This window comes from Carassius gibelio, chromosome A19 (assembly GCF_023724105.1).
Source record: "Carassius gibelio isolate Cgi1373 ecotype wild population from Czech Republic chromosome A19, carGib1.2-hapl.c, whole genome shotgun sequence".
Taxonomy (NCBI): Eukaryota; Metazoa; Chordata; class Actinopteri; order Cypriniformes; family Cyprinidae; genus Carassius; species Carassius gibelio.
The window spans coordinates 16,187,791-16,214,446 of NC_068389.1; the positions used below are offsets into that span (position 1 = coordinate 16,187,791).

General features: G+C 34.5%; 2 protein-coding genes across 3 annotated transcripts in view; both read left to right on the forward strand.

Moving 5' to 3' along the window:
* sfpq (splicing factor proline/glutamine-rich) overlaps positions 1–24,709 on the forward strand; it is a 29,839-nt gene extending 5,130 nt beyond the window's left edge. The window contains exons 9-12 of one of the 2 annotated variants that reach the window (XR_008148035.1): positions 1,965–2,074; positions 23,848–23,900; positions 23,986–24,065; positions 24,246–24,709. Coding sequence is in view for 1 of the 2 variants with exons in the window: in XM_052532951.1 (XP_052388911.1) it covers positions 1,965–2,074; positions 7,487–7,606 (230 nt within the window). In the remaining variant the exon portion in view is untranslated. Of the gene's footprint in view, positions 1–1,964; positions 2,075–7,486; positions 7,995–23,847; positions 23,901–23,985; positions 24,066–24,245 lie in introns of those variants that run through there. The other variant, XM_052532951.1, reaches the window with a different exon arrangement.
* Positions 24,710–25,045: 336 nt separating this feature from the next.
* The window catches only part of LOC127935252 (uncharacterized), a 2,405-nt gene continuing 794 nt past the window's right edge, over positions 25,046–26,656 (forward strand). The window contains exons 1-2 of the mRNA XM_052532953.1: positions 25,046–25,590; positions 26,419–26,656. The exon at positions 26,419–26,656 is cut by the window's right edge and continues 794 nt beyond it. Of these exons, the coding sequence (XP_052388913.1) occupies positions 25,382–25,590; positions 26,419–26,656 (447 nt within the window). The 5' untranslated portion in view covers positions 25,046–25,381. The remainder of the gene's footprint in view (positions 25,591–26,418) is intronic.

Here is a 26,656-nt window from a genome sequence, read left to right on the forward strand (position 1 = left end):
CACAAAGAAACAAACATACTGCGGTAGAAAAAATATGTAAATATTGTATATAATATATGCAACATCACATGACCAGGGGTGACATTTTCCCAACTTTGAGCTCAATTCCAAATGTGATAGTTTTTTTTTTACGACTTTAAGTAAATTAATTAACTGATTGACATTTTAGAGATGTTATGGATTGTTTTTGCTCCATTTCGCTAACAAAAATAGTTCTAGGCAAAGCCACGGCAAAACAGGCATGCATCTCTGAACAACACACAACAGTCTTTCGTTACTAAATGATTTGTTTTTGAATGAGTCAATGATTCAGTGAGCCATTTATAAAAACGGTTTATTGAATGAATCAGCCATTTGAACAAATCGGTTGAATCAATGATTCACGCATTAAGACAGTGACTTGCCAAAACCTACTGCTGGTTTAATTTCATATTTAAAAGTATCATTGCATTTTTCCAACATTTCATATTTGTATCTCAAAGTAAAACATAAATCTAATAACATTATGTATGCATTTGGACAGATGTAGTTTGTTGATACTGTTTTCATTTGAATAGTAACAATCATAGTGTCTTATTATTCTTAATTTATTGATCAAATTTAAGAATTTGATGTAAATAAAGACATGTACATTTAATCAGTTGAGGAAAATATTGTCCTTCGTAAAGTTAAAGTGTAACAGCCATCGAATTAAGTCAAATATAAAAAATATGCTGATTAAAGTAATACCTGTTATAGATAAATTACATATGTGGCAAAAACATTATTTTTTCCCCCGTACAAGTAACTTTTACTCGGACAAGTGAATGATTGATTTACTCGTCAAAAGGACAAGCTCATGCCAAAGCTTATTGTCGAGCCGTGTGTGTGTGTGTATATATCTATCTATCTATCCATCCCCGGGAACACATGATATGTAAAAATTGATAGCCTGAATGCACTGTAAGTCGCTTTGGATAAAAGCGTCTGCTAAATGCTTTAATTAAATTTTTATATATATATATATATATATATATATATATATATATATATATATATATATATATATATATATATATATATATAAGGGCCGGGACTTTAACGCGTTAATTGAGATTAATTAATTGCACAAAAAATAACGCGTTAATTAAGATTAACTAGTTACAGAAAAAAAAAAAAATCCTGCATTTTTTATAACTTATTTGTCCACTGCGGAACGTTTCTCACTGGATGAGTTTCGGCGGACCTATTATACTGAAGCACCAACTAGCGTTCGCAATCGCATATCACCGCAGCACATCAAACCTCAAGTATCACCTCAACGCAAAACATATACTGTAGCAGCTAGCGTGGACTTTACACTTTGTTGAACTATGTATTATTTTGTTGGTGCAACTGGCAGTTTATGTTGAACTCTTTATTGTTTTGGCCAAGGTTATTGAGAGTTGGACTTAGTATGTTATGGCCTCTGAAGCAACAGAGAGATGTTTTCTAATAGTCAGGGTTTCCAATGTTCTGAATGTAATTGACAGTATTGTGTTTTACTTAAAAAAAAAAAAAAAAACACTTTAAAGAAGGTTCCAGCACCTATAAGCTACCTGAATTTCTGAAATGTACTATTTCTAAATTGTTTCTAAATATGCTATTGCTACACTTAATGGCAAAAATTGCACTGGTCTGCTAGACTTGATTGAACAAAAATAAACAATATTTTGTTGCTTAAGCTTATGTATTCAGTCATTATTCAATGGTATACTATAAATCCATGTGAAAAAAAAAAATTACTTCTCACTGTTCTCAGGTCAAATATTTATATGCGATTAAAATGCGATTTCGATTAATTACAAAGCCTCTAATTAATTAGATTAAATTTTTTAATCGAGTCCCGGCCCTAAAAAAAAATATATATATATATATATATATATATTTATACAGGGTTATTGATGCTAATGTATGCATTTTTATTTTTTTTTATATGTAAACAGATATGGCGTTTGGGTCACCCGGCCAAAAGTTCCCATTGGCAGGAATGAATTTTGAAGGACACCAGGGAATGGGGGGACAAGCATCAGGGGGCATGGTGCCCAATGAAATGGTAATGTATTCCTGAGTTGAAATCAAGAGTGAATGTGGTGCGTGTGTGTTGTATGCCTGAATCTTTGAATTGAGCTGTTGTGGTTCATAGGAACCAAGGCCATTTTGTGTTTGAAGGTTTAGTGTGGAAGTAAGATGTGGATGGATTATTTCTAGACCAGTCAATGGGCAGTGTGTTTTGATCCCTGTTGTGATGTGATTATATTGTCTCCATTTAATGGCAGAAGTCATTGCCAGCGCTCAAGCTCAGCTGCCCTCACTTTCCTTCTCTTGTTAATTTGGATGTCTATCTGTACTAAAGCCCAATCATTTTTATACAACTGTTTACTTGTAAGTCCTGTCTAAATTGCAAAAAAAGACAGGCATGTTTGCGCTCTGTTTGATGTGTAGTCTTTATATTAGCAATGTGCCATCTTACACACACAAAGCCTGGTGAAACAATACCTTATGACATGCTGTGCTTGTTTGGTGGTGAAGTACTTTCTAGGGTTTTTTTTAGTTTACTGTTGCAAATCCATGACGAAGTCATGTCACTGCTGCGATGGTACCCACGTGGAAATGCTTGGAGCTCTTTTTTTTTTTTTGTAGTGTCGACAGACTGTGTGGGCATTTAGTGCAGATAGAATTAAAAGCAACTTGATCACAAAATGAATGTGACTTGAAGTTATAGTGACTGAAAATGATGTGGCTGAGCTTTCGAGGAGCTGGTTGGAGATATGTTGGTTGGCAAACATACTTACATTTTGTTGATCTTGAATGGTGAGAGTGGAATTGGGTTTGACCCATATTTACTATAATGAAAAGAGATGGGGAGAATGTCTCTGAACATTGCACGCATTTCTCTAATCAGCAAGAAATAAATCGGTTTGTCTTATCTAGTGTGCTTTTAGATATTGCCGTTTTAATGTTAAGAGTTTAAGCATATGTCTTAAAATTGCTACAGCAAGTTTAATGACGTGGCTAAACTGACTCTTCATTTAAGCCTTTTAAGTCCATACAAAGTGAATTTGTACTACGTTTACCTGTCCTGAGGCCTTGCTGGGAAGTGTTTTGCAGCAGAGTAATTCAGCAGAAAGGCCAGTACCTTACAGATTTTTGCATTGTTGAATTTGTTGAATCAGGTTTATTTTTTTATTTTTTTTTAGCTGAATGTTTTGTAGGTCCCTATGAAATCAGTTTAATTTTTTTCCAAATTCAATATTTTTTTTTTCTATTGAAATTTTTCTGGACTCCTTTTTAATGGTTTAATTTTATTAATCAAAAAGCTTGTCTAATTAAAACCATGAAACTTATGCAATTTCACAAATTTCTTAAGTTTAACAAAAATTACATGCTTAGGGCCCTATGAAATGTTTATCAAATTCTGTCTTTCAGCATGTCTGTTTATTTGAATGCATACTTGTTTTTTAATATAGCCTTATCTAATGTTTCCTCCCTCAGAAATTCTGTTGCTTATTTCAAAATTTCTGGTTATCAAATGAAGGCATATAACATTTAACCTGTTAACTGTCACTCATGTTTTTGAAGATAGACTTGAATGTGCATGATACAAACCTAACTTTTTATAATTCATGACTGAAAACATTTTGTAACATGATTTTGATATACCATTTACATGGTAATGCAATGTCTGATTTTAAAATGGGTTTTAAAGGATGAATTTTGAGATTTTATGTTTTCAAGTGATATATAACTTCTGATGATTTCTAAAATGTGATAAAGACAATGAAGTATTTTTTTTAAACAAAGGTCAAAGGTCCTTTTGTAATGTAGATTTCTGAGGGTGCACTCTTGTCATAAATTCATCTATTAATTTACCTACATAATTTTTAACAAAAGACATTGGTAAAATATATATTTGGGAGTCTTAGACCTTTTCTAACAATATATAGTTTGTCAAGATTAGATTTGATTGTAATATAGTATAGTCAACGTAGGCGTCCCGTATACCGAATGGGGTGACAATTAACAGGTTAATTTCATTTCTTTCTTTTTTTTTTTATGAAATAAACTTTATTTTTTGGTAAACAAATGGGATTTGCAATTAAATTTAAAACATGGAAGAAATGTGTAATAAAAAAAAATGTTTGTTTCATTCAAGTAGTAGTAGTCTATGTACAATCTACTGAACAATAGTAATATACATCTTTTACAGATATCTTCAAATTACACCAGACTTTTATTTTGATGGGTTGCTGTGAATAGCTATATGACTCTAGTTTTACTCAAATTAAATGGTAAAATGGCCGTGAAGTGACTTAGATCAGTTCTGGAGATGAATTTCATGTATTTATCCCCTGATTTAGTGAGATGACAGATGCTGAAATCACAGCTAGCATCACACGCACTTCAGAATGTGTGTAGTAAACAAAACCGCACATCTGTGCCGTTCACACACAGACAAACAACATGTAGAATACATATTTAAATAGTATTTTTGCAGCTTGATATTTACAGATACAAGCCCATATAGTAGTTTGAATTAGGTGTAATTACCTACTTTTAATTCAACATTTTACAAATTCTGTGACTTCCGCGTTATTCACTAAATTCCATTTTTATGACTGGATTCCCTGATTGTTAACGTTTTCCACATCGCGGAAATCATAGGGCCCTACTTTTGATGCGTTAGTTATAGGCAGTGTTAATAGGAACATGGGAATTGGCCTTTCCTTCCAATAGGCTTTAACTATCAATAATATACCTCCAACTTTCAGAGGGCTTTTAATAAATAGAATGTGTAAGAGAAACATTTTTATATGGGCATTATCTCATTTTGTTGTTAAATGTAAAACCTGATATTTGTATATCAACAAGTTTATGATATTATTAATACAATACTGTTAGCTAAGCAGATATGCTTATTTTGTATTGAAATTGTATGAATTGTTTTAAGTTTCTGAAGGCAAGTATTTTCTTAAGTAAACATTTTAGTCAATCTCATTTTTAACTCTTAAAGTCAACATGAAATCAAAATGGACACCTTCTACTTCCTTCAATACACGTTAGTGTTTTTACTATGCATCTTATTCTTTTTATTTTATTGTAATATATATCAAATGTTATTACTTGCTTCACCTCTAAAATTGTCTTTGTTGGCACCACGGCCATCTACATTTTGTCATATGATTGCTGGTTGTGTTTTAGGAGGGAAATAGTCCTCCACTGACCTTCAGATCTGACTTTGCCATGAATTGTTTTTCCCCTTGTTGACCATTTGACTGCTAAAATGTTTTATGGGGGAAAATAAATGTTGCAAGTGCTGTTTCATGTTGACTGTAAGTGGTCAACCTATTTTGCTTAAAGTATTTGACTCAAGCGGGTATAATAGTAGCTATTTTTGCAAATTCTTAATGTGTGGTTGCAGTGTTTAACCTTAAACAGCCAGCCATATAAATTCTGAAAAAATTACTTTTTTTCTGTTGTCAGTCTAGATGGGTTAATGTTGAACAGTTTGAAATTAGATGTAAATTAGTAAAATGCTGTTTGCAGATATTCAATTTCATACAATTAACCAGCATCACTACTGCATGTGGTGAAAAGTACCAGAAAAACGCTGTTTGACAAACTGAATTGACAAATTGAACATGGTTTAACACATCAAATATAGAACAATTTGATTGCTAAATAGTTTGAATTAAAAAATAAGTATTTTTTTTTTCTCTAAAATCACCAAATCTCTTTGAAATGAAAAGGTGACAATTTAACACTTTCACATGTAATGTGTATAATATTTAAGTAAAACCCTTTATAAATACTTAATGTAAGGATTTTAGGAAACTATAATGTAATTCGGTAACACTTTACAATTAAAGTTCCATTAGTTAATCTATTAACTGACATGAACAACCAATGAACTACATATGTAAGGAATAATTGACTCCTGGCCATTTAATTATTTGAAAAATAGGTAGCCGAGTGGCAGTTACACCGAGTGTGCATTATTTCTATTAGCATTCATTATTATTATTTCTTATAATTCAACGGTCTGGAGTCAATTATTCCACTTATACTATGGTTACCACACCAAGACATTAATCATGATATATTTAAAGGGATTCGTCCGATTATTCGATATCGTGAGTAGGATTATTTCTTCCTCATCTCATCCAATGCCTCTTTTGCTAGTTCCAAAATGTAATTTTAAAGCTGGTAATGGAGGCTTAAGCAGTTGATGGCATTCTAATGCAATTATTAATGAAGTTATTAGAAAGAGAGCAAGAGCAACAGACACACACGAGAGCGAGCTTGTGTGAATTAGGCTAACATACCTATGTGCGTCCTTCAACACTTCTGCTGCAGCATCTCTAAACAGCACTGTTATTACCTCGCCAGTGAGTAATGTCATGTGTAGCCTTTAAGTTGCTACACCATATAGGCTAACTGATAAAATTGTGAGGGCAGCGCTGACAACACCTTTTTGTGCAAACTGCGTGACCGTGATTACAGTTTTACTATGCGAAGTGATATGGAACTGTTATGTGGTTAAGAGAGCTGTCTGGAACTACATTCGCAGTGCGTTTCCCAGAAAATGATTGCACACTTAAGAACTATCGTCAGCCAATCAGATTCAAGCATTAAAATAGCCCTGTAGTATAAATTACAGCATATTCATCTTTGTTAATGTTAATGAAAAAAGTTGTTAACCCTCTCAAGGCAGGCGTTGCAGATTTGCAACAGTAAAGTAACTAAAAACCTTATTACTCCAGATACATATTTTATGAATCTGGAGTACTAAAAACTTTACTATAGGTTACTAAATTTACTAAGTTACTAAAACTTAATTTGAGCCTGAGAGGGTTAATTCACAGTGTGTTAACTAATGTAAGCAAGCACAACTTTTGACTTTAATTAAACATTAAGATTAATGCTGTAGAACTATTGTTAGTTCATGTTAAAGTAGTTAACTAATGAACCTTGCTGTAAAGTGTTACCCCTTAGTTCTTAAAGCTAACTTGTTCATAATGTAGGGGTTTTGGTAGTAGCCCATATGGCTCGGATGGTTTTTGTATCAAAGTAAAAACCTCTCTGCCATTAATGAGTTTGGGCCATCCAACGCGTTTCTGCTTCAAAATCCCTCGTGCAAATAGGTCTAGTAATTGTTTCCTGCAGAATTTATCATAGCAGCGCTATTGGAATGTAATGTAATGGGATTTGACTAATGAATACATTACCCTCTCTTCCTTTTCCTATGTCACCTGTGGCACCTGTGGATCTGCGTGTTGGAACGGTTTCGCCGATTGTTTTCCTTGGATCCCACTTTTATAATACTTTGCTCAAAATACTCTTGGAACTCATGGAACTTATTACCCCTTTGTTGCTTTTCTCCCATACCCATGGACATAAACTCCATAATTTCTACAAAACTTACTTTCATACCCAACTGATATATAACTGAAAATGGTCCATGTAGCGCAATGAGCGTTTCCTGCAAGGTGGCCCAGGGGGTCCAAGGGGCATGGGTGGTGGAAACCCAGGATTTGGCAGGGTCCGTGAGGAATATGACGGATCTGCCAAGAAGCCACGCTTCTAATCTGGCACTTTAAAATCAAAGTTTGTGTGTGGAAATCCAGAGGCTCGGTTCTGGGGTCACAATTGATGTATTTAAGTTTAAAGAATTTTCTTGCAGTTTTAGCCTGAAAACTCATCCCCTTTGTGGCAAGACTTTTTTTCATCCTATTTTTATTTTGTATTCTTAATAGGTTTAATAAAACCATGGACTAATGGTTAGCACTGGCTTAGTGCTACAGACATGTAATCCCCTTTCTTACTAGTCTTTATCTTGTCATGTTACTTGTGTTATACTGGTGAATATTGTAAGTTGTTCTGATCTTGCTATGGCTGTGTTCTGTGCCATTCACATTTAAAATACTACATGTACATTTTCAATAAAGAGTGCAGTTTGTTTTCCAAAACCCCAATCAGGTGTTCTTGGCACAATGATTACATTTGTGAAGTATCAGGCATCGGAGACCAGACACGTATATAAGACAGGCATTTAATGCATTTTTTCCATCTTAAAAGTTGTTGCATATGGACCCCCTTATATTACAATTTAAAGGGGTGGTTGATAAGCTTTTTTTTTTTCTTCTTCTCCCGAAGGCTTTGTGTTCAGTGGAGTGCAGTGTAATGTGATCATGCTTTGTTTTTAAAAACTGCATTATTTTAATTTTAGTTTATTTTAAGTTCCTGATTCTAAGCCCTTCCATCAGAAATGCACAGTGGGCTCAGATTGGTTAGCTGGCCCAAAGTGTTGTGATTCGTTAATCAGGTTGTCCAAAATTGTCACACACCCTTACCATTATGGGTAGTTTCATGTTTCCGGGGCCAGGTTTGATGTAAACATCTGGGTTAGTGAAATGTTTTAGTCCATAAACCTTTTTTTCTCTTTTTCGTCAAACCGCAGTTTTTGCAAGTACCCGCAATTTCATAGCATAATATTGCAAAAATATCCCGCATATTCCATCGCATTTTTCAAGAAAACCTGCCGCAAAATCAAGGATTTTTGCCCGCAACAATCACAAAAATAATCTGCGTTTTTCTGGAGGGACTGATACTACAGATATAATTACAACTAAGTTTTTGGTACTGTTGTGTAACAAAACAGTGCAATCGTACAACTATAAAGTTGAATCGTCTTCTGAATGAAACTACAACAGTGTTAGTAGCCTAGTGAGAAGGGGGTGTTGGGGAATCACCTTTTTTTTCTCTATTTCATCAAACCGCAAATTCTCGCAATATAATTTGGCTCCACTGTCATGTTACAAATCGGGAAACTGCTTCGCGCTTATTTTTGTTGGCATATAAGAATGATTTGTGCGCTTCAAATTTCACCCTGGTTTCACCGCGGAGTTTGCAGATGATGTTCACGTCACGTAATTACGTCACTTCATAAGGTTCCCATGGCAATAGGGGGAAAATGGTGCTTTACTTGTGTGAAGTAAACGCAACATTTTTCAACTTTCTGCTAATATATATGTGAGTATTTTGCAATGAAAATACAGGGATTATGAAATCATGCTAGCCCCGCATATTTTGCTTGCTGAAATCTGCGATTTATGTGGCAAAAGAGCGGCGTATTTGAAAGAAATTTGACCCCGCACAAATATGCGGCCTTTGGCTGATTATGTATTAAATCAGGCGATCGCATAATCGCGTTTTTCTGGAGGGACTGTCTAACAGCAACATTACACACTAACTAAAGTTAAATCTGAATCAACCACCCCATTTAAAGCTTGTATTTATCATTGACTTTTTGGAAACCTAGCTTAAACGGTTTAACTTGGGTTTTTTGAAAATGTTTACTTTGGTTTACAAATTATGCCCATTTCACTCATACCAGTGTTTCCCACACACAGACTTTACTTGGGCAGCCCGCCCAGGTATATTACTGGTAGCCAAAGTATATTTGGAGAAACATTTTTACTTGTATTAGTTTTATCGCCTTACACTTTTTTTTTTTTATCCACCCGCAATAATTAAACTCTGCAATCGATTAACTAGTGAAAAACTCCCCTCTCCCTACATGTTTGTATCTGCTCGTTCTGTATATGTGAGAACAGTTTACTCCTATTGACATTTCCATGTGCACTGCAGAGATGCAGTGGATATTTCACAGACAACCACATGGCTTGATAGTGTGCGCTTCAGTCACATTTGCAACAAAATAGATGTGTGTGAACTGTAAAATGTAATTGAGACATGCACAAATAAAGCAAAATACCTCCGGGTGAATTTACTTGAATTTAATGTCCAAGTCTTCAATACATGAAATGGTAAAATAAACGTCTTAAACAATTTAAGATGTCTTATATTTTGGGGATGGTAAAACACAAATCGCGATGCTGCCCATTCATTACTAAATTTTAAAAACCCTTTGATAAAAAATAAATGGCAGCACTGCACGTTGCAGTGTCCAAAGGTGCCGCTGTTGCATGTTTTAAAGGCTCAGGCAACAGCGCTTCAGACTTCTTTATAGTGATTCTCAATCAATGTATAGCTCACATTTACAAGTGATTGCTTATGAGCTCAAGTTGAGTCGACTTTTATAATATTTTAGACGTTTTAAGAATGCATATTTTTATCTCTTATCTGATGGATCAGCCCACTATAACTTTCAAAATTAGTGTATTCTGGTGTATTTCTGGCTTTTTTTTATATACATATGATTAAAAGCCACAAGTTGTTGCTGGTTTCCTGGGCATTATTGGTATTTGTTACACAATTTATATCATAGTAAACTATTGTAGTTTCTGGCTGGAATGCTTCCCCACAGGAAGAAAAGTAAAAGAATATTATTTGACATTTAATATTAAGATTTTACTAGTATCAGTAAAATATGTCTCATTCATTGAGAGAAACACTATATGACAAAGCAAGAGGAACCCTACCATTTAAATGCTGTAATTTTGCATAATTTACAATGCATGATGATTATGCAATTAAATGTAATAGCCCATGTAATAAAAACGAATTTCAGTAAATAAAAATTACACAATTAGGCCATTTGTTATGTCACATGTAGTAGATAGTTTTTGTGCTGTGGGTAGTAAAAGGATTTTTCACCAAGCTACCACCGCAACAGTGATTCAAACCTGTTGGAAGTACTACATACTCCGGTTGTGTGTGGCTCATATGCAGTCCAGAAGCAGCACAGACACATTGTGCATTTATCCAAAATTTTAATCTCAAAATCACAGTACAGTTAATCTTTAAATATAAACAGTCTATTCAATGCATTTTACTTGTAAATGTATATATTAAGTTGCTTGAGCAAGTGGCAAGACATTTAAACATAGCTTACTACCTTTGAACATAACAAAAGTAGGTTATAGGCTATCACAAATATTTTAAATTAAAACTTATTAACAGAAGCAGTGAACTCATGCTTTTTTTTTTCATTTGCAATTTAAAACTTCATAAGCAATCCTGCCAGTCTTGAAGAGTATTATATTTTCTAAATCCAAGAGTGCCATCTATTGTGTCCTTGTTTTTTGTTTTTTTATTATTATTTTTGCTGTAGACCTAGCCAAAAAGTCATGTTGACTGTGAAACAACAGACTTGTGCATTTAGGATAGAAATTACTTAATGTTTGTAAAAAAAAAAAAAATCCATGTTAATTTTCACTGTGATCAATGCTCTGTCACTTTCATTCAGCGCGTGCGGCACAGCAAGAAAAAAAAAACACACTGTGGGGAAATAATCTCCTGGAATGCAGTCAGACAACATCCATGTGCAGTGTGAATGCTCTTACCTGTTATCATGGGCATGAATAAAAAAATGCACCGAAATGGGAGTGTGTGTGAAACAGGCATTAGAACCCAATTGGTTCCAGAACTTTCCTAGAACATTGTTCTAGCTTCAATCATAAAATATAGTAATCAATTTTATAGAAAAATAAAAATAAACACTGCAGAAGACAAGTTAACGGTCATCACAATTGTTGAAAACTCTTACACTGCCCTGACCAGAAGTGACCGGATTCCAGAGACAAGCAATTTGGCTGTTCACATCAGATGTGACCAGATCACTCAAATACCACAGCCATTCAGAAGCACAGAAGTGCACTGCAGTTTATGATCTAATTCATAAATATTAAACCTTTTTAACATAATTAAAAGTGCATACTGAGTGACAAATATACCAGCTTTGTTATAGAATAAACTTGTTGGTTCACATCAAGTTATCAGTTTTAACATTTATTTGGTTTTCAAGATCTGAGATTAAATTTATGTTGTTGTGTCATGGTGTCGCGTGTAGATCGGACACTGTGTTAGCCACATGATGGATTATCTATAGAGGCAACAAAAATGGTTTATTCAGTTTTTTTTTTTTTTTTACCAAATTACATAAAATGTCCCTGCTCTGTTTAAATTGAATTCTTCTAATCTAGTTTAGGATGTAGATTTTTCTCGTTTCCTTTTTTTATATAGTTTATACTGGAAAAAGCAGCGGTTTTAGATGGGCTATTTTGTGACTGATTGAAGTGTTTTTTGCTGCCAACTATAAATGCATGTGGTGTTTTTTATTTTTTATTGATTTAAAGCAACTTTATGTGGTCTTTGAAGTTTTTTTTTTTTTTTTATTGGTTAATTTTTATTAAATACCAAAAAAAGCTGTTTTTACAGTAGATAGAAGTACACATGTATTTGTTGCCCCTAGTGTCACAAAATGGATTTTTTTGGGGGGGGGGGGGGGTGAAGTGAACGTATAATGTATAAAGATTTACTTGGTTGTATCCATACATTTAAGATAAGATTAAGGATCCCCATTAAGATGCTATGAACCCTGGGGATGCTATTAACTCAACTGTTCTGTGAGATTTGTTCACGTGTATTTCACTTAATTGGCATACAGCATTTTCGCTCTTGAAAGACACCTTGGAAACTTGGAACTTTAATGGAGTTCTCCTGATTAAAATGTTAGATCCATTGGTCCATATTGCCCCGCTGTAGTTCTTATGCAACAAGTGCTGCATTGAAGTTAAAGACCACACACACTTGTTCATTAAGTAACATGTTTCTTAGAGTGATTTAATTTCTAAATGTTAAAAGCATAACCATTTCTAGTTAAGATGTTTGACTACAATAAAAAAGTTGAAAATATTGCTACTCCTCTCTGCTTGAAAGCAAAAAATATTAAATTTTTTATTTGTGTTGTGTGTACTATCCTCAGCACCATCTCATGGATTCAGTTGTTTGAATTGGATTATGGATCCATTGTCCTGCATTTGAAACAAAATGCTACAAACTTAGCAAATCTATTTTTCGATATGCCAAGATAATGAAATTGATTGCTTTAGTTTCCCTCTTTGTGTGATTGAGAGGTCCACCATAGAATGTAATATTTCTATAAATATATTTAAGCTGTAAACAGCTTAACCATCAATTAAATGTAAACTTGGAATTGGCTATTATTTTTATTATTCTCTTCATATAACTCATCATTATATAACACTATTATAATATAACAGTTTTCAGAAAGAGTTTACACCTTTCAATTAATATAACAGATTCATATATTTTTCAATATCTTTGTAAAACATTCTAGGTCAGATAACAATAACGGCTAATAAAGGTTCTCCACTGTAATTGTATGTTAGCTTAACTAAAACACATTGCATTTTTATATTAAGCTTGACTTCTATATTTGTACTGGACAGTTATCAAATAACTGGATTAACCATGCATTTATAGCTAGTAATTATATATATATATATATATATATATATATATATATATATATATATATATATATATATATATATATATATATATATATATATATATATATACACACACACACATACATATTAACAATTTCATTTCACTTTGCATGATGTGAGAGACCTACAATTGTTTGGGATTTTATAACTTATTTCTGTAAAAAAAAAAAAAAAAAAACTCAAATCTTAACTCTATATTGTTATTGCCTTGAGTGACATGGCTACTAATTAGATTTTCTTCTGCATTGTTTTCTTACTAAAATTTGTCAATTTGAAGGCCATGTGTAATATGACTTTAATTATTAGCACAATGTGTTGTTTTTCTTAATTGAATCAGATGGCTTATGTTAATAAAGGTAATTTTGACATGAAGAATGGAGCTGGAAAAAGGTAATTTCACATGCAAATTTTGAAAAAAATTTTTGTTTATTGTGTTGGTTTTCTATACATTTTTTTCCCCTTAACAGGTTCGTGACTTCCGAAGTATCTTCAAGTTTGGAACCGTTATGGATTTTAGCCATTATTAGTATCAGCTTTAAACGGCATACCCATGGACTGTTTAACAGCTGTCTAATGCATAATGATTTTAAAATAGCTATAATGTCTTTTCCAAAATACAAGGCTACATAGTCTCATTCTACCAGGAGTCAGGGTGTTTAGGTTTTTTATCAGTCCACCTGGAAGTAATGAACAAGTTCTCAAGCTTCTTCAGTGAGAACTACAAAGAAAGAACTTGTTGCTGGATTTGCCATCATTTGTGAGTTTTGAAGAATTAAATCTTCAAGAGCTTTAAGACAATTGGAAGCAAGTAGACGATTCAACATTTTCCCTGCCGGTATGGTATATCTTGTTTTTAGAGCTATATCTCCTCTTAAAAACCATGTGTGAAAACATACCATGGTTGGTCACTTCATGTCATGTCGCCTCCTTTGGTTTGGGTTGTCGGTTTTTGGGCATAATAAATAATGTGAGACTAATTTGCTACAAAATATGACCTCCTGGCATGTAACTATTCTACTATTATTTACCAAATCTTTGTTGGCCTATTTGTCTGACTTGGAACAACCATTTTGTATATTGCTTCATCAATACAAGTGTTGCATCATTACTAGTTATTGTTGCTGCTTATATCTTTTGTGTCCCAAAGTTAGTTAGTATTACATTTGTATTTCTTTATTAACAGTACATCCTCTAAATGTCTTTTCAAGAACCCTGTTTTTAGAAAGGTAGTTAGTTCGAGGACAAGATTCATAGAACAAGAATACATTTTTGTATTCACACAAACATTTCCAAATAATGTTAGCTTTTTTTCTTTAGATTACTCTGATAATGAAACTTAAGAAAAATTGGAAGCTGAAATTGAAAAGAATGGTCATTAAACCATAAGACAATTACAACTGTACTAAAAACTATTTTAAAAACTTAGAATATTTTTTTTTAAACCATAGTGGGTCATATTGACCCAAAACAACATAATTTGAGTCAATTTGACCCACTTATTCATGGTTACAAGACCTAAAATAAAAGCATTTTTTTATGTTATTAGTTTATCAGACACTTTCATCTAGAGAAACTTACTCTTGACCTTGACAAGCCCATGACCTTATAGTTGTAATTGCCATGACTTAGTTCAAACTCAATTTGTCTTTAATCCCCAAAGGTGAGATGTTTATTGACAGCACACAGATACAGGATGCATTCCTGGGGCCCAGCATGAAAAATGCTCTGGTCAGTTGACTGAGTTGACATTGCACGCACAGTTGACACACGCACATAAAGTTGCCACTTGGACAGTGCACTATAGCGAATTCAGTTCTCTTTTGCTTCAAATACACACAAAAAATGCCTGTCTCTGCAAGTGTTCAAGTAAACCGTTGGTAATGTTTCATGGTCATGTCTTTAGTTTTACACCAACATTTTGGAGAAAATAGTTTCAATATAGATCTGTGCTTTAGGTCTTGAAGTGACAAAAGTCTAATAAGATTTTTGTGAATCTGGCCATAGTTCTAAATGTAATCTGCAATTGTAGGATAGCTGCTAATTTGTGATTTGTTATTTTATTTAAATGTGCTATTCTGTGCTCCTTTCTGTGAGCAACTTTCAGACTAGATTTTCTAGATTGCATTGCAATCCATAATTTATTTTGCTTCATTATTGATTTTAGTGAGGAATCTTGTAGTAATTCAGAATGAATTACTTGTTTATCAGTTTAATCTATCTAATTGCAGATTCTACTCTCTTCAAGAAACCAGTGCTTTACCATATGAAAACTGCTCTGGATTGTCATTGGTTGTTGGCAACTGGATTTTGTTTGGATCTTTTAGTTGTAAATTCACAATTACATAATACTTGCTTTTCCAAGCATAAAGGAGAATTTAACTGCTTTCAAGTTGCTATGCGTTGTCAGGGGAAAAAAAAAATTTGGTTTGGGAAGATCAAAACCAAAAAAGTCAGATTATTCAAAATATTTAAATATTCAATGTTTAGACTAAGGCATTTTGGATTAACAGGAGGCTAGGAATTGAATGGGAATAATAATCGCCCCTCCTGTCTCCCTCCTGTCTTCATGCCTTCTCAAAATATTTTGACCTTCTTGATGAAAGCCTTGGATGTATGGGAAGCGTGTTCTCATTCCCACCTGAAGCAGGTGTAGCTAGTTATTTGGACTTAAACAGAAAGGAAGAGAAAGATAATTTACTGAATGCTCTATTTTCAAGAACACACCACCTCCAGGCTTGGTAAGTGCACAACGCATGATTATTTTACAGTCTGCCAAGTCCTACAGGCAAACCCATTTTAATAGTGCCTGTTTGATAGTGTTGGGGAAATGGGGTTTTTGTTTTAATTTAGCTCCACAGTTTACTACGATAGTTTTTAACACTTCAATCCAGATCCACACTTGAAGAGGAATAAAAAAATTACATAACCTGTTAACTGTCTCTCACATTTTTGAACATAGACTTGAAAGTGCATGATCCAAACCTACATTTTTATAATTCATGACTGAATACATTTTGTAACATGATTTTGATGTACAATTTTTATGATAATGCAATGTTTGAATTTTAAAATGGGTTTCAAAGGATGAATTTTTAGATTTTAAGTTTTCAAGTGATATATAATTTCTGATGATTTCAAAAGTGTGATAGAGAAAAGGCAACAAAGAAGACTTTTCTTCGGACAGGTCAAAACTTATGATTTGATGTATCGTTTTTGAGGTGCACTCTTGCCATAAATTAATCTATTACTTTTCCTACATCATTTAACAAAAAAAAAGATTGGTAAAATATCTATTTAAGAGTCTTGGACGTTTCCAACAATATATAGTTTGTCACGATTAGATTATATTTAATTGTAATATAGTAAAGTACATGTAGGTTTCCCACCGAGGGGACCGAGCAACTTTAGGCCACATTTAAAGGCATATGTCACTCAGTGAAAATTGCTTGCCCTCATGTCATTCCAAACCTGTATGATTTTTTTCAGATTTTTCTGCATTTCCCAAGCCCCATCAAAAAGCTCCATACAAATCTTAGAAATCAACAGTATATTCCAAAACCTGTTAAGTGCTCAGGAAACAATCCTTGGGGGAAAAAAAAAGGAAATAGTTGTACTACCTAATGTGTAAAAACTAATGTTTTTGTGGAAATAATGATTCTTTTTCAGGATTCTTTGATTAATAGAAGTTCAAAATTACCTTTATTTGAAATTGAAATCTTTCTAAAATTGTCCTTTACCTTCAGTTAGGAACAATTTAATGCATCCTTACTAAATATAAAATTATACTTTGCATTACAAAATTAATTTGAATGGTAGTATAGTAGTAAAATTTGAGATATGACAATTTAGGTTTCCATAGTCTGCTCAGAGTTGCCTCAAAATGATCGCATTCAGATGGCTCTAAAAAAAATTTTTTTAAATGACCACACCTTTAGTTAGGGCTGGGCAGTATATAAAGTTAAAGATATATTTTTAATAGGTGAAATGGTATGAGGCAATACCGCCTGTATAGATATACAGTAGTTTGATAAGAGCGCATCTAAATAAGAAGAGGTTACAGAGTGAGCTCCTGCAGGGAAAAGTTCATAATCCAGTTTGTCCTAAACATTACACGTGCTTTACATTTAGATGGATACTCCTTCCCAAAATGAACATTTTGTCATTAATCACTAGCCCCCATGTTGTTTTAAACCTGTAATAGTTTTGTTCGTCTTCAGCGTACAATTTAAGATATTTTGGATGGAAACTGGGAGGCTTGAGACTGTCCCATAGACTGCCAAATAATTTACACTTTCAAAGTCCAGAGAAGTATGAAAGACATCGTCAGAATAGTCCATCTGGCATCAGTGGTTCAATTGTAACTTTGAAGCAACGAGAATACTTTTTGTAAGCGAAGAAAACAAAAATAATGACTTTAATCAATTCTTTGTCAACAGTCTCTTCTGTGTCTCTCCATATCATCGTATGCCACAGGAATGATGTAGAAGAGCATACGAAGCATACGGTGATCTGGAGGTATCCCAATTTTAGGGATCAACTTTTATTTTCGTTCTCAATTCAACAAAACAAAACCAATTCAGACAAACAAAACGGGAAAGGGGAAGCAACAGACGGCAACAATTGACCTTTTATGGCCATTCCTTTATATAGTCCAAAACTTTTGAAGATAAACATTGCTATGCATCGATGGTACAAGGTTTAGCCTTATGCAGTCGTGCTGTAGTACATTCACAAGTCACTATTTTAAGGAGGCAATGAATCCAGAATGTTTTGGTATACATGAGTGGACTAAACCACTTTTGTAGTATTGTCTTCTATGCAGCTGTAAAACCAGAAAACAACATTCTCTGCCTCAGAGTCCATAGGTTGACAACAATTGGACATTCCCAAAATTTGTGGAGAAAAGTACTTTATACAGAGTTACAGATATGCATTGTCATATAATTTTAAGCATACAAGTGTATTTTATGATGGCAGATAGCAGTAATGGGGTTATCAAAAATAAAATGCATTCTGTGCTCTAGATTATTTACTTTCGTTTTAACATTAGTGACTTTTACTTCTGCCTTAAAATGCATTATTTTTGTATTCAAATTGTAATGTTACAATGTTAGAATGTAATGTCATTTTAGCCCTTTTTTGCATATAATGTAAAGCGTAGACTGCTTTCACTTTCATTGCCTTTAATGTAACCATTGTTTTATTGGACAAAATTGGGCAGGAAAAACAAAATTAATATATATTTTTAATCCAAATAGAAAATGTAGAGACTACCGAGATGTATATGGCAATTCAGTTAAAAAAATACAGACATAACTTTTTGGCCATATTGCCCCACCCTACCTTAGTCACATGGGTTTGGAGTGACGCAAGGGTTTGTAAATGAGGTACTTATGATTTTTTTTTTTTTTTCCTGAACATTTCATTTAGAGCCATTGGAATATTTTTTTATAGGGTAAAATTCAAGACACATTTTTAAGCTAGTAAATGTAAAAAAAAAAATACCTTGCTTTAATTTGAACATCTTAATTCATTTCTGAAATTTCAATAGGCTAGTAGGAATTTATAAAGAATATATCACCTAACATTTGCCAAATTTTTAAAATCAACCTGCATGTAGGTAGTACTGTATACACTGGGACCAAAAATTTCCATGTGCTTTGATCGTGTGACCAGATTCTATGGTTAAGACTCTTTTTCCCCTTGGCAGAATACAGTGGAAACTTGCCTTTTCAGGCTCCTGAGAATTTAGCAGATGTGACAAGAGCTTGTCTCTGTCTGTACTGTGTATTGAGTGAATGGTGGTGCTGTAGCTGAGCATTAGGGGCCAGTGTCCAGCTTACCAACAGACTCCAGCAGTTGGTAACATTGAGGATTAGTTCTACAAATCAGTGGACAGTTGAGCCTGGACTTATTTGCATCAAGAGGTATGCTTGCATATCACCGGAAAAGGTAAGTGATCTTGTCTTGTTCCATGCAAATAAAGTACTACTTTCATCAGCCGTGTTGAAATACTACCAGGGTTCTGGCATCACACTCCTGAAAACGGATTCATGGCGCAGAAATTGTTTTTGTAAGCAGTATTTGAAATGTGTTTGGTACTTTGGCGCTCTCTGTGTATTTCAGCTGTTGTGTAATATCTTCCACACAGTAGCTGTCTTTGGCGACAGCAGCAGCATCGCTACTTCATCAGGTACAATGTATTTAAGCACCTCACACTAATAAAAATCCAAAGACCTCATTAGTGAGGTGGGGGCATTCTATTGACGACTTGTACTGAGATGCAGGGATAAAACTAAATATGGTCTGTTTATGGTGTAGGCTAGGGTCCTGAGAACTTGAATCTGAATACAAATGTTCAGAAATGTATTTTTTTAGTCCAGTTTTTGCTTTAAACTGCACTCAAATTTCATGATACTTGTGTGGGGCTTTCTAAACTTTTTATTATTATTATTATAATGCGTGATTTAAGCTTAAGCAGCAAAATCTATGACACAATTGCTGGTTCGCTGCTTTCATGTATACAGAAACTGGAAAATTTGGGGTTGGGACTTTATTATTTTACTTGCTTCAAAATGTATTTTCAGCCGTCATTACTCCAGTTTTCAGTGTCACATGATCCTTCAGAAATAATTCTAATTTGTTGATCTGAAGCTCAAAAACATTTCTAAAGGCGGTCGCACACCGGACGAGACGCGCCGCGTCGCGTCGCGCCACATGTAGGACAACTCGAGGTATCGCACACTGGACGCGCACATTCTATATGCGTGAGCTAAATTTCGCAGCAAGATGGGAGAGTTTTAACTTCATCTATTATTATTATTTTAAATATATGATTTTAATTGATAAAAGCTGAGTTTTGAACGTTAATTAATGAAAAGAATCTGTGTTATTATAATAAGTCTGTTATTGTTTTGTTGTATCTGTTGTCTAGGCAACTGTGCTGCTGAAAACGTAACCAAACACTTTGTAATGTTTTATTTGAATGAAACAAGTGTGCTGTACTTTAATTTCAGTTTCAGTTTATAACATCTGGGTTTTTTAATATAAAACTATGCGGATGGCGCTCTGTGGCGCGGCAGAAATTTGAACAGCGTTCTGAGTCGTAGCTGGGCGCCGCGGACAGACGCCGAATGGCGCCGCCGGTGTGTGTACTCACATAGAGAATAATGTGTTCGAATTTTAAAGACGCGACGCGACGCGACGCGGCGCTGCGCTTCTCGTCCGGTGTGCGACCCCCTTTAATGTTAAACAGTTTTGCTGCTTCATTTTTGTTGAAACAGTGATACATTTTTGGTTACATTTTAAGGTACTCTTGTTGCCGTTTCATTATACAAATAACTAATGATTAATATTCACATGTACATTCTGTAGGGTTAGGATTAGGGTTTGTTGCTTGTAATTATGCATAATTTGCTGTTATTACTAGGGCTGCCACCTAATAGTCGACTAACCGTTAGCTGACGAGAAGAGGCTTGGTCGACCAATATTTAATTAGTCACTTAGTCGCAGGAAAAAAAAAATCCACACGAAGTGGCGAAATCCTGCAGTCCGTGGCTGACAAATCGTTAATGACTGATCTATGTGGCCATCGGGCTGAACTTCCATATGCTAAACTAATGTTCATCAACCTCAAAAAGTCAAAACTTATCATCTGAAATATGTATGTTGTGTAGCAACTTTACATGCCACCTCAATCTTATGTAAGCCTAGAAAAAGTGTCTGGCGGAGTGTGGAAGCCGAACAGTAGCAGGCTTTGTTACTGCATGACAGATGGAGGCGCCAGTGCGATCATTTGGTCTTAAAATACTTCAATTTTGGTCATACAGATAAGACATCTTTAATGCATCTTTAGTATCTGTAAAGACTTAATTTGTGTGCACTCAGAATAACAAAACGCTATATATTTTTTAAAATAATGAAAGCAAATATAATGCACTTTCTGCCATCTCGGTCTGTGAACTTGAGTGCGTCACTTCGAAAATTTGTGTATTCTTGCCTTACAGACAAGAAAGCGATCTATACCAGTGGTCACCAACCTTTTCGAGCCTAAGATCACATCCAAAGTCCAAATGTAAACCAAGATCTACCATTTGCAAAAAATTATATAAAAAAAGGCCACAATTTAAGTTCTACTCTGACATTCCTGTTGCCTGTTAGTTAGATACTATTTGTATAGTTAAATAATTTGCTAGTGACTATACAAACTGCCAACTATAATTCAACATTTTCAACAGTAATATAACATAAATATTTTCACAGACTTATTACTTGTATATTTCACTTTTCCTTTTAAAAAAGGACACAATCAAACACTTCAAAATGGAAATACTAAATAAAATATTGACAACAGTCATCCTTCAATTTTTCAAAAATATTTTCACACAAATTACAGACCTACATTTATCTTTAGCTACAGAAATTGAATAATGTAATCAAATGTAAAACAGCATCGCATATTTGACTGTATAAAAAGATTGTTCTTAAAATTACAAAAGCTTTTTAATCCGGAACAGTGAGTGATTTCTTTGCTGTTGCTGTTCGATTAATATAAAGCGGAGGCTCGCGCTTTGGTGCCAGGTGAAAAGTATAAAGAAAGCAGTTGTTTTACAGACACATGAAAACTATTTGATTGGACAGATATACCCCTCTCCCTCCTCTAGACACAATAGGCTCACACAAGGTGCATTTTAAATTAATAAATAATAATAAATAAAAATATTGTTTACATTTATTTGTGATCGCGATCAACTTAAAATGCTTCCAAGAACGACTTGTCGACCGCGATCGACGGGTTGGTGACTCCGGATCTGTACAGATGCTTACTGGGGAGATGATGAGTCATGTGTCGCTGACTTCATCTCTAAAACCGAAAACGGAAAGCACTAGTGTAACAATAAATGAAAATGTTAATGCAGTGTAATTGCTGTTTTTTCCGTAACTCAATCATAATTATATTTGCTGGTGCGCTGTGGCAAGCCTTTTTTTTTCTGCATACGCTCGAGCGCTTATTAGGCTGTGTAGGCAGTTAAAGGCTCATTGTTATGATTGATATGGTTTATTAATAAGTGAATAATAGAATTTAATTGAATAGTCAACTAATGCTTAAAATGAACGACTACTAGTTGACCAGAAAAATATTTAGTCAAGGGCAGCCCTAGTTATTACTGTTAAGTACAGTAAGTACATGTGACCCCAGGTCACTGTTATAGTGTTATCTTTTTTTCCAGGATTCTTTGAATAGAAAGTTTAAAAGAGCAGCATTTATTTCAAATATATATTTTTTTAAATAAAATAATCACTTTTTATCACATTTGTCTGTATTTAGCAGTTACCCCAGTGATGTGCTGATTTTGGGGGTGGTTCATATCAGTTTTCTATTCGTTTTGTTTTGACAAGTCCTTTTTGCTAAGGGCAAGAATATTAGATTCCTTGAAAACACCGCAGACTTGCCACTCATATACCCTCCGAACTCTTGAGTGCTTAGACCTGGTCTATCAACTGTTCTAGCCTGCAACAAACCAATATATTGGATAGCCCTTACGATTGTTGTTTTGCTGTTGCAAAAATTTATTTATGGCAGTGTAAATAGTTCTTTCTCTCTCCTTCTCTCACTTCTCAATCCTGGCAGTCTAATGAGTTTGATTCATATCAACATGGATATCACAGTAATGCTGTCTCCACTCTTTATAAACTTCTATAAACTTGTGGACTGGGGTGGGAAATACTCTGTGAAATGACTCATTTATTTGGTGTTTTCTCCAAATCTACTCTGATCTTTTATTCTTCACACAAGTTTTGCGCTCATGCCATTGATTCGTTCTCCAGCAGTGTATCACAGCCATGCTAGTGAACCGACTGTATTAATGGAGCTTGTGTGTGTATTCCTGCTCCTGTGGATGATCGGGGTGCTGGATCAGCATTTTGACCGTCTGGATGTGTGTGTACATGTCTGTTTATCTGCAATGTGATCCATTCATCTTGGCCCCAATCTGTCATTTTAATAATCCTAGTATGGGCCATGAGTTTTTAGCTCTATGGAGTGTGATGCCAGAACTAACCTTGTGACTCGGGCTGCCTCAGAGAGGCCGATCTTTAACACAACATCCTTATCTTTTAGAAATTTGGGATTGTGTTTGAGGTGCTGTCAGTATGGAGTTCAAGTGTCATTGACCTTGTCAGTTAATGAGCTGTACAGCAGTTGTAACAAAGTGTTTCTGCATGAAATTAAGTCATATTTGCTCTTCAGCTGTATAATAAAAAACAAAAAAATGTTTTTTTTTCTTTCTTTGTTTAACTTCAATATACCTAACCATTTACTTGAATACTATGTGCTTGAGTAGTTTCCATGTAAGAGTGAATTTCCTTTTTGGAAAGAGAACTAAAATAGTTTATCATTTTAAAATGGACTACTGAATCCTTCACCCAGTGTTTTCCAAAATATTGTTATTGTTAATTATAAAAGCCTGCTGTAAGTCAGAAAGCAGTTTAAGTTGGACTCTGTATTCTGGTTTACTTCTGTATCCTCACTGCCTTTCTCTCACTGCAGGGACCTCGGGGGATTGAAGGAGGTTAAGCAGCATCATACACTTTGGTATATGGGTAAGCATTCACCAAACACTTTCATATGTCAAGGAAATGATGATCTTGCATGTTTGTGTGATGGGGTACTTTTTTTTTTTCTTAGGTCAACCAAGGAACCTGTTCTCTCAGCAATTGAGCGCTATTGGCACTGAATGTTCTTGCACAGTGGACCATAATTTGCAGGTCTGTGAAATAATTGAACATCATTTAACAAGATTGACCATGTTGGTAAAGTTTTAGTTTTTTTTTTTTATTATAAGAAAAGGCTACTTGGTGATAATCTTAGTTTTAAATTAAAGATGAGAAATGTATGCAACTAGATAACTAATTTGTATCTCGTTTCTTTCTGTTTGTCCTATATAGTCCTGTTGGAGTGTGACGTGATGTGGCAGCTTGGGAAATCTTGAATTCAGCACAGGATGCATCATTGTACCCAGTTTTTAAATAAACTGATAAGATCCCTATGTCTGTTTTTTGAGAATTTTTTTTTTTTAGATGAAACCATTGCATTTTACATGGAACTGCAGAACCTTGATCTTGTAGCCGACTTGATGTATGTTTTAGAGTTCTTACTAAATATTAAGATTTTGGTTTAGCACAATTTGATGTATATCCAAATAAACTTGATTGGACACTGCTTAAGAGCTTGTTCTGTAGGTCTATAAACACAGACAGACCTCTGTAACCCAGTAGCACCCAGGCTGCTGTCCAGTATCAATTAAGGTCAGGGTGCTATGTTTCTCTTGTTTTATCACTGTTGTGTCCTATTGTCTGACAGCTACTTCTGGAAATTGTTCAAGGAGGAAAATAAACCTGCCTTCTGAGAAGCTTGGTGCAGTAAATGTGGGTTACGTTTTTTTGGCCAATGTTTTTTAACCAATACACTAAAGAGGATAAAATATAAAATTCATGTATTTTTAGACTGATAAATTTGATTGCTTAGTCATAATTTACTAACATGTCTGTTGGCAGAGAAAGTTTCAAGTTCTATGTGAGACAGATCTAAGATTACACAGGAAAACGGTAGAAACGTTTCTCTAAGAAATTGCTAGTAAACTTTACAATTCAAAATAATTAAGTAGCGCATTTAATTAAAAGGTCTTGAAGTAAAAAACTAAACCTACTCCAATGGTCTTTTTTTTATAACTTTGAAAAAAAAAAATATATATACATATAGTGTATTTGGATTTGAGTATTCAGGTTGGGCCTACATAATCACAATTTATCTGCCAAAATTGGTATTTATTTAGTTTCGGGTGATTCGGAGACAATCCTCAGATTTTATCCCCATGTTCCAGGATATTTCAGAAATGCTCAAGCCTTTCTTTGTGCTGTAAGCAAAGCAGACAATGGATCTAGGGAAAGGGAGAACGGGAGGGAATTTTTGTGTGACCAATGGGTTACCTGATGTATTTTTAATGCACATGAATGATTGATCGCTGTCCGTGGACACATGCTCCCCCAAGGGCTGGCTGCAGTCTGGTGATGTCGGTGTAGATATGAGTGTGATGAGGGGATCTTCTGGACTGAGCACGAACACTGTGGAGTTAAAGCATCAGTGGGCAATGCAGAGAAATTGTACTCCGGTCCAGACATGCTTGCTCTCCAGTTCTGTGCACCCACTTCCTGGCTCATGCAACAGAGATGATTTCAGACTTCCGTCGCTGTCCAGATCAACACATGGTCGGACCACCGCAGTGCCTCTCAGGTATGCTGATAACTGGTGCCTTGAAGCCTGATCTTCAGCATCAGCAATAGATAGGGAATTGACTACTGTGTGATATCAAAATTGCATAGTAAAAAAAAAAAAAAATGACATGAAATTGCATTTTATTAATAATATTTAGAGGTTACATAATATTTAAGCAGGTTTTAATAATCATGCTCTTCATTTAAGAGAACTTTACATTAAATTTTTATTTAATTATTTTAACTTTTTAAAACTGAAAATGTTATGAGTTAATGAATACTTACAGCAACTTAATCCCCAGGATGATTTTAATTTGTTAAAACTTCAGACCTGTACAAATGTGAGTGCAGATACAGCTCTTCATCCGTCAGTAACGGGAAGTGTCAAATCCTCTGCACAATGGAGAAATGCTTCAGAAATCTGAGAAACATTCCTCTTGCGTGGCAACACACCAAAACTACTCACGAGGGAAAAACAACAGCTATATTACGCATGTTACCCAATGACTGCAGCCAATGTTTCCAGTGTTTCTCAATGTTGTACAATAAATGCTGTGCTGGCCATATTATAAAAAAAAAACAGCAGAAGAAAGAAATATATGTAATTAACAAAATACTTATTTTGGGGGAGCGTGACACCACATTTTACAACGTGAACTCACTAATGAACGTTATATTTTCAAAATGTAAAATATGTTCATCATAGAATCCCTCCTACTTTGCTGAATTAATATGAATTTCTTTCAAAAATAAATCTTACAGACGGCAAACTTTGAATGGTAGTATTTGTCAGAACGTTATCCTTTCATTTCTTCAGCTAATTGAAGATATTCTGTTTAATTCTCAGTATCAGTGAGCCCTGCTTGTTCACCCCAGGCCCGAGAGCAGTTTTCGAGGGGTTTTCAAAAAACCACCATCCCCTTCAACACCAACCTGGCCCATCTCTCTCCTGCAAGACCCTTGAGAAACCAAAGAAACACATCTCTCAGCCTCTGAAGCCTGTACCAAAGGTTGGACAGGCCTTTACTCACAGTCAGCAGCGCGCCACAGAGAACAGAGGCCTGCAGTCGTTAATGAGGCAGCGC